This window comes from Labeo rohita, unplaced genomic scaffold (genome assembly GCF_022985175.1).
Source record: "Labeo rohita strain BAU-BD-2019 unplaced genomic scaffold, IGBB_LRoh.1.0 scaffold_1875, whole genome shotgun sequence".
In the NCBI taxonomy this organism is placed as follows: domain Eukaryota; kingdom Metazoa; phylum Chordata; class Actinopteri; order Cypriniformes; family Cyprinidae; genus Labeo; species Labeo rohita.
In genome coordinates this window covers 1-9,305 of record NW_026128083.1, presented here as the reverse complement: position 1 = coordinate 9,305, position 9,305 = coordinate 1, and the positions used below count along the sequence as shown (strand labels likewise).

Below are 9,305 nucleotides of genomic sequence, written 5' to 3'. Positions count from 1 at the left end.
TAAGCTGCATCAGAGAGCTGTGGATGAGGCTCTACAGAGTAAAAATGGACATCTGGATCTTTTCCTGCGGTTCCTTCTGGGTTTGTCAGTGGAGTCTCATCAGATTCTCCTTCAACGAATAATGATGCTGAAAAGAAGCAGATCTGACAGCAATGAGAAAACAGTTGAGTTCATCAAGAAGAAGATCAAGACCATTGACTCTCCAGAGAAATCCATCAATCTGTTCCACTGTCTGAATGAACTGGGTGATCGTTCACTAGTGGAGGAAATACAACAGTATCTGACATCTGGAAATTTAAGTGAAGCCAAACTCTCTTCATCTCAGTGGTCAGCTGTAGTGTTTGTGTTGTTGACATCAGAAGAGGAACTGAATGAGTTTTGTTTTGTACATTTGTTAAAGAAAAGAATAATCCTGAAAATATGAAAGTTCTTCAGAAGTTGCTGCCTGTGATTAAAGAATCCAAATCAGTTCAGTAAGTATCAATGAGAACAATCACTTCACTGGTATAAAAGGCCAAGCAGAAATCGAGAGCAACCAAACAAGTGGAAAAGCAGCTCATATATACAGCAGCTCAAATCTCCTAAAATCTAATGTATCAGTTAATGGAGCAAAACAGCAGCATACTTAAGCACACACTTTTGAAGACAACAATTGAAATTTACAACATAGTTATTAATTATAATTATTTATTTATTTATTTGTTATTTCTATATATTACATTACATTTTTCAGAAGGCATTTGGAATGACAAGAGCTAAACTCAAACTTATAATAAAACACATGAACCTTCTGCCAGTACACAGTCTAGCATGTGGATTATTTTTTAACATTAATCAGTTAAGGTGAATTACATAAATATCATTTTTACTCATTTTTACAATTTCATTTTACAATTTCACTTAACAGATAAAAGCTGATTTAATCCAGTCTTGCCATTTTTTGTGTGTGTATATTTGCCCATGAATCTTGGGTAATTTGACATTAAGAAATGCATGTGCACATTTTCTTTTCTCATGGTATGTATTAATTTAATTATATTGGAATTGCAAGTTGTTGTTCATTGCAAAAAAGTGTTTTATTTATTTATTATTATTTATTTATTTATTTATACATATATTATTTTATTTATTTTTTTATTTTTTTTGATAATGTTTCACGTTTGATTTTCATTTCTCTACAGGTTGTATGGTTTTGGTGTCACAGATGAAGGTTGTGCCGCTCTGATTTCAGCTCTGAGATCAAACCCCTCACACCTGAGAGAACTGGATCTGTCTGGGAATAAACTAGGAGATTCAGTGAAGCTGCTTTCTGATGTACTACAGAATCCTCACTGTAAACTGGAGACACTGTGGTAAGATCATATATGACACACACATGCTATGTAGTGAATAGTCTCATCAATTATGACAGATTTTGCATAAGACTGACATTTTGCATAAAACAAAGAAGTAGTGCATATAAAAAAATATTATTTATCCTGCTTAAATAAGGGTTGTTCTGTGATATTTTAGACCTCAGTCCAATTATCCATTAAACACATTGATTTGTGCTTTAAGTTTGTACTTTATCTTTAATGTTGGATTCACATCTAAACTGATCTGATCTGAGAGAGTGAAGAGTGTGTCATTGTTCTCTACAGGTTGATTGATTGTGGTGTCACAGATGAAGGTTTTGCTGCTCTGGCTTCAGCTCTGAGATCAAACCCCTCACACCTGAGAGACCTGAATCTGACTGTGAATAAACTAGGACATTCAGTGAAGCTGCTTTCTGATGTACTACAGAATCCTCACTGTAAACTGGAGAAACTGGGGTAAGATCATATATGACACACTGTAAAGTATACTGTACGTGAAGTGCAAAATAAATTACCATTTTGAAAACAACTTTACAAATCCCCAAAAAAAAAATTTTTTTTAAATAAACGCAATGGCAAATCTAAACACAAATCAATTTCAGAGTTTCAAAATGGAAAAGGTAGATAAGGAATACAAAAGGAATACTTTTTTCTGACTGTCAATCAAGATGTACAGAAAGTTAAAGAAATAATTGTGTGACCAACTTTGTTTCTTGTACATGTGTGGACTTCTGTGTTCCCTTGAACCTTTTTTTTTCAGCAGAAAAAAACTTTTAGGTGTATTATCTGTTTACACATAGTGCACATCCATCAGAAAATGACAAAAGAAAACGTCTCGGTTACGTATGGTAACCCTCGTTCCCTGATGGAGGGAACGGAGACGTTGTGTCGAGTGTACGACTCTAGGGGTCGCTCTTGGGAGCCCAAACACCTCGGAAAACTTTGAGAAAGGCCATTGAAATTGGGTGTGCAGATTTTGCATAGCTGGCCACGCCCCAGGCATCCGGGTATAAATAGAGCAGCACGGGATCTGCTCATTCATTCTGTTCTGAGGAGTTGAAGCGTCTCAACTCACTCAGAGGCAATCTAGAGTTGTGGCATGGAGGACACAACGTCTCCGTTCCCTCCATCAGGGAATGAGGGTTACCATATGTAACCGAGACGTTCTCTATCTAGGGGTCCCTGCATAACACAACTCAGACAGCGTCACGAGTGCTCGGAGCACAGATAGTAACAAGCCAACGTGTTAAAATAAGTGCAGCTCACCTCTTCGTGACCTTCCAACGTCCAAGAACTGACCTGTCGCAGACAGGGTCCTGCAGCCGGGCCTTTCCTCAGTGGAGTGGCTGAGTGTCTTGAGAACGTTGGGACAGTGCCAGTTTCCCCTAGGGGAAAGGACACCACGGAGATCACAACCTGCCCAGAGGGGGGTAAAGAGTATGTTAGTGAAGTGGTCTGAGGTGGGCTCCACACCAGGGAAGACTACCAAGAACTCAGAACCCAATGACAGGAATGTCTCAGGGGAAACACTGCATCACAGGGAAATATAGGTGGAAATTACACACATGGGGCCGCATGAGGAGCCACTACATATGGGGCACTAATCCAACCAAGAGTTTGCAAAAAGCCACTTACCTTGCGTTGGATTTTTATAGCGAGTTCCCCCGCTGAACTTCAGCTACGTCCAGAAGTGCCAAGTGATGAAGAGGTTGTTCAGGGTTCACGTCAGGAAACCTACTGAATCTATAGAAGCATAATCACCGTGAGGGGAAGTGTTGTGGCAAGTTCTACACCAAACCAGAGTGCCAGCAACTCCCTTGGCAGAGTGGGTTCTCACACCCAGTGGACAGGGTAAGCCTCTGGCCTGGTAGGCCATTCGGATCGCATCCACAAGCCAGTGGGAGATCCTATGCTTGGAGACAGCCTTCCCCTTCTGCTGCCCTCCATAACAGACAAAGAGCTGTTCGGAACGTCTGAAGGGCTGAGTACATTCCAGGTAATGTGGTGGGCACGGACTGGGCAAAATAAGGTTGGGGTCATCTTCCTAGGAAGGAATAGCTTGCAGGGTCACCACCTGATCTCTAAAGGGAGTGGTGGGTACCTCTGGCACGTATCAGGCTGGGTTCTCAGAACAACGTGAGAGTTTACCGGCCCAAATTCCAGGCACGAATGTTGACGGAGAGGGCTTGAAGCAAGTCTGTGCTTGCTCCAGAGCAGGAGATGACGGGTCAGTTGTGACATGCGAAAGGAGCGTACACCGTCCTGGTGGTTTATGTACGCCCCAGTCACTGTGTTGTCTGTGGAGACCAACACATGCTTGCCCTGAACAAAGGGCGAAACCTCTTCAGGGTCTGAAGCATTGTCAACAACTCTAGGCAACTGAATGCCAAAGCAGCCGAACCTTGTGAGTATACTAGGACCAACGAGTCACCGAGATAACTGAGAATGCATATACCCACTTCCCTAAGGGGCAAGGGCAGCCTCCGTGACCTTTGTGAATGTGCGAGGTGACAGGGATAGGCCGCAGGGAGAACATTGTACTGATGAGCCTGACCTCGAAGGTCCAATGCCACAAACCAATCTTGAACCCTTGACACATGCTGGAATGTGTGTTTAAGGGTTAATATTTTGAATGGGAGCTTGAAAAGGGCCAGACTCAAAAAATCTTAGATCTAAGATTGGTGTGAGTCCACCACCCTTCCTGGGTACAATGAAGTAGGGGCTGACACACCCCCCTCTTCTTTTTGGCTGAGGGGATAGGCTCTCTTGAATCCTTTCCCAGGAGGGATGCGATTTCCACTTGAAGAACCACAGCATTCTTGCTCAGAGCCGATTCGTAAGAGAATGCCATAGACCTTGGTGGACACCTCGCAACCTGGGTCGTGTAGCCAAGTCAGGTAGTCCTGAGAAGCCAACGGGAGGGATTGGGCCCCGAACATCTTGAGATTCTGCTAGCAGTCTCAAAGGAACTACACCCGATGTACCTGGAGTGGGGATGTCGTGGCTGGGTAGAGCAAAGAGCGCTGTGCTTGGAGATGAAGCCCCAAGGACCACGGTATGCCTTTGCCAACATGCAGTGAACCCAGGTGAGTGCCCAACACATCCTGGTCTGCAGACTCAGCATCTGGCCGTCTCATGGAGGGCCATAGCGCTGTAAGATAATCGAGAGGGGGGGACACTCTTACTGACCAGGCGATGACTGTCTGCGGAAGGACAGACGGTTGGAATGGGGCCAGATCCATCTCTTATCCCTGGGTCGAGAGTGGAATCTGGGTAGGTCAGTTAGTCCGCCTCCTTTGGGTTGCTCATCTGAGGAAAAGCGAGAGGTTTGCAGGGTTTTCACCTGGCGGAACCTTCTTGCTTCCTATTGCTCCCCATCGACGCACATCGCAGCGGCCTCTTACCTGGAAGTAGAAGGACCAGAATGGGAAGCAGTCGAAGTGAGCTGCGGCTTCACGTAAAAGCACATGGTTCAAGAGCAAAGCACGCCCACGATCATGTTTTCGCAAGCAAAACATGAAACAAGAAGAAGTGCTGCATCAGCGTGAGCATAGCACAATACTGAACACAACGATCATGTCGATCATTTGGGGGGGTAAGCCGCAACCAGAAGGACACAGAGGGAAAGGCATGTTTACTAACACGCAATCCCAACCGTGCCAGCTCTTTTAGAGAAATGACTCTTTAAGGAGGAAGATTGCTCTTCAGGATCGCTGTCGAAGCACCCAGGGAATCTCTCACAACACTTATCTGTGTTAAGCAGGGAGAGATCGCTGCTTGTGCCATAAATCCAACGTCGAAGAGGTGAATGGTGCAGTTTCTCACAGAGAGATGCCGCATTCGGCTCCTAAGAAAAGAACGAATGAGCAGATCCTGCGCTGCCCTATTTATACCTGGATGCCCGAGGAGTGGCCAGCTATGCAAAATCTGCACACCCAATTTCATTGGCCTTTTCTCAAAGTTTTCAGAGGTGTTTGAGCTCCCAAGAGCAAGGTTTCAAATTTTTATGAGAATTTTTTTGACATGGACATTTTTGTCCAACTTTTTTAAATTGACACACAAGGGTTAAACAAAAGTTAAATGTTCAAAAATTGGAACTAAAGTGTCTGACAGGTATTTTATAGTGGGAATAAAGTGCCTAATGTTTATTTAATATGCCTTCTAATTGATCAGGCAGGTTGGCTGATCAGTCATGTGCAGCTCATATTTTCTCCATTCTCAAAACCATGTCTCTCTCTCTTCATGGAGCTTCACAGGTTAAACATGGTTAGGGTTAGGAAGTAGGTGTAGGAGTGGGCTTTAGTGAAAGCCACAAGTAGGGTCCCAATAAGGCTGCAGCCTTATTGCCTTTCTCAGCCTTATGTGGGTTTCCTTTACAATCCAAAAACATGCAGCAAGTGAATTAGACACTATAAATGTCCCACAGATGTGAATGTTTGTGAGTCCTGTGATGGACTGGCCATCCGTTCAAGGAATCCCTCACCTGTGACCCGAGACACTGGGATAGACTCCAGCCCCCCACAAACCAGTGATAAAGACAATTGGAAAATTGCTGAATGTTATTCTGTAATGTTTTGTATTGGATTGCAATATACAAACAATATCACTCAATGCAGGTGATCTCAGATTTTACTATCTTTGGTGATGAAGGAGAAACCTGTAAACAGTTTTGTGTTCTGTGACATTTTAGACCTCAGTCCAATGATCCATCAAACACTGATTTGTGCTCTAAGTTTGCACTTTATCTTTAATAATGGATTCACAACTAAACTGATCTGATCTGAACTGACCTTGTTCTCTACAGGTTGAGATATTGTGGCGTCACAGAAGAAGGTTGTGCTGCTCTGGCTTTAGCTCTGAGATCAAACCCCTCACACCTGAGACACCTGAGTCTGTCTGAGAATGAACTAGGAGATTCAGTGAAGCTGCTTTCTGATGTGCTACAGAATCCTCACTGTAAACTGGAGAAACTGTGGTAAGATCCAAAAAATCCATTCATAAAAAACGATATATTTATATATAAATATATGCTACAGAATTAGAAGACTTTTTTTTTTTTTAAATGTACAGTGAATTATGAACAGGCAATTTTGCCACTACAAATCCTATCCATGTATTCCATTTTCTTGAATCAAAGTCACATAAACAGTTTTTTAAAGTTTTTAAAAAACACATTTTGCATATTTTTAAAGCAGAGTACACAACTTAGGTTTGCTTAATATGTGTGTGTGTACTGTGTGTAATTATTATGTATATATACAAACACACAAATTCATGTATATATTAAAGATAAATATGTTATGTACAAAATATTTGTATGTATATGTAATATAAATTATATACAAATAATAATAAATATATATACCTTTAAATATTTTTTTTAAAATATATACATGAATGTGTTTTTATTTATATATACATAATTACACACAGTACACACTCATATATTAGGCAAACTCAAACTTTTATTTTGTATGCCATTAATCGCGATTAATCGTTTGACAGCCCTATTTAAAACCAATGATTGGTTACAAGCAGTGTTGGGCAAGTTACTTCCAAAACTTAATACATTATATATTACTAGTTACTGTATTTTAAAAGTAATTAGTTACATTACAATATTACTGTCTCTGAATTGTAATGTGTTACACTACTTTTGAGTTACTTTCACCAAAAATTTCCACAGAAGTATGATTAGGCATTATAAAATACCAAAATGTAGTTTATTGCTGCTCATTGTACATCCAGTGGAGGGTAATATAGCATAAAATTATAAAATCATATTTAGGTAGGTCTACATTAACGTTACTTGTAGTTTAGGTTAAACACAGATAAGCACAAAATCATTACATTTACAAATAACGCCGGTAAATAACGCGAAATATTATAATGTACAATCAATAAACACAATACTTGCCTATAGACATAGGGTTTTGAAGGGTTTTCGGAACAAAACAAGAATTACATCTATAAGTTGCTAAACAAGATAATTCAAAATATTAATTAGGATAATTTAAAGCAAAATTAAAAGCAAAGGCATTGTTCTCACGCAGCCTACCTCTCTCATTCGACATGAGTCCAATTAAATGTGTCCATATTCTTGATGTATTTGAATGTTAAACTATTATTTATTAGTAAACCAGGCTTTGTATTTAACATGCGTAAAAACATCCTCACTTGAGCAAATATGTGTTTGACCCAACCTCAGGCTGAACAGCACGGATTGTACTACGCAGTACGCACTATTTTAATTAATCAGTGTTACGTTTGGCTGACTGTATTTTATTCTGATAATGAACAGGCTGCAACTTTTGCAATGTGTGTGCGTGAGGTGCCGGCGCGATCAAACAGTGGAAACAAACAACAAAAAAATACTCAGTCATTTTTGGTCATACAGATCATTCAAAACTGCAGTGTGTTTACCTTTATTTCTGTCATCCTGGTTTTCTTTCCCTGAACTTTCGTAGAGCGCTGTGCCACACAAACATGAACCACACTCACCGGCATATGTCACTCAAGTCTTTTCCTTTCGTTTTGTTAATCTGTTAATTAGGCTATTTAAGTTAAATATATTTTTTCCTTTTATTCATTTTATATATAGACTATGATTTGATAAAAAAAGATTTTGTTATTTTTAGTTTAACTTATTTTTTGTTGCTCATCTACGCTCGTCCACCGCATTCTTTCTCTTCTCCGACCCCGTTGCTCTCTCTCTCCATTAGCTTAGTGTTAGTGGCACCAGTCCAGGTGTTTCCAGAAGTTATTCGTGCTATTTCTCCTTGTTAAGAGTTTGGTGTTGCACATAGATTACACCTGATTATGCATTCTTATTTTTTTCTGAATAAATGAAATAATGAATAAAACGGGAGTGTGTCCATCTTACACATGTAGAATCCGTCTCGGCAGTCATCTTAACCATCGAATTCCAGCAACAGGAAATAGACTAACTATTTCAAACACAGATTTTTTTCTTTGCCGCTGTTTTGCGGTGTTGGTAAATCCACCACTTAATTTTGAGTTAAAATACGTTGTTGTAACTTGCATTACTGAGATTATAACGAGTAATATTATTACCCAATTTTGATAAGTAATGCGTTATATTACTGCGTTACAGCAAAAAGTAATATACTACTGTAATATTATTACTTTTTTAATGCCTTACTCCCAACACTGGTTATAAGGAAACGGTTTCAAACCATATTTTTGAGACTGTCTTTGGTACACTGCAATTTTAAGAAGAAAATACTCAGCAATAGTGTTGACTGATGAATTTGTATCATGGTTTTTGTCTCTTAAGCATATTTAAAACACCAGACAGACCTGTAAAAAATGTTAAAAACTTAAAAGATTTTCACCACAGAGGTCTTTAAATACTGTATGTTGAATTTAGATACTTTATTATCGTATTTTGTGTTCTGTGGCATTGATCCATCAAACATATTGATTTGTGCAATAAGTTTGTACTTTATCTTAATAGTGGATTCACAACTAAACTGATCTGATCTGAGAGAGTGAAGAGTGTGTCATTGTTCTCTACAGGTTGTTTAATTGTGGAGTCACAGATGAAGGTTGTGCTGCTCTGGCTTCAGCTCTGAGATCAAACCCCTCACACCTGAGAGAACTGAGTCTGTCTGGGAATAAACTAGGAGATTCAGTGAAGCTGCTTTCTGATGTACTACAGAATCCTCACTGTAAACTGGAGAGACTGTGGTAAGATCATATATGACTTACACATGAAGCACATTTAAAGTAAATATGAAGTGTTCAGCCTCTGCCTTTTAGTATTAAAACAAACATCATTGCAAAAATCATTGGTTCTGATGTTCACTGTAGTTTATATGTAGATGATATCTGCATTTGTTACAGAAGCAAGTACATGAATACCATCAAATGAAAATCAGACTGAAGATAAACTAAATACAATCATGGTCAACACAGAAAGATTGAACT

General features: G+C 39.8%; 1 protein-coding gene across 1 annotated transcript; it reads left to right on the top strand.

Moving 5' to 3' along the window:
- Positions 1 to 387: 387 nt before the first annotated feature.
- On the top strand, positions 388 to 9,065 carry LOC127159042 (ribonuclease inhibitor-like; the record flags this gene model as incomplete). Its single annotated transcript, XM_051101991.1, has 5 exons — positions 388 to 473; positions 1,182 to 1,352; positions 1,641 to 1,811; positions 6,160 to 6,330; positions 8,895 to 9,065. Coding segments are annotated over exons 1-5 (737 nt in total), but the record flags the coding sequence as incomplete, so codon positions are not given.
- Positions 9,066 to 9,305: the final 240 nt, after the last annotated feature.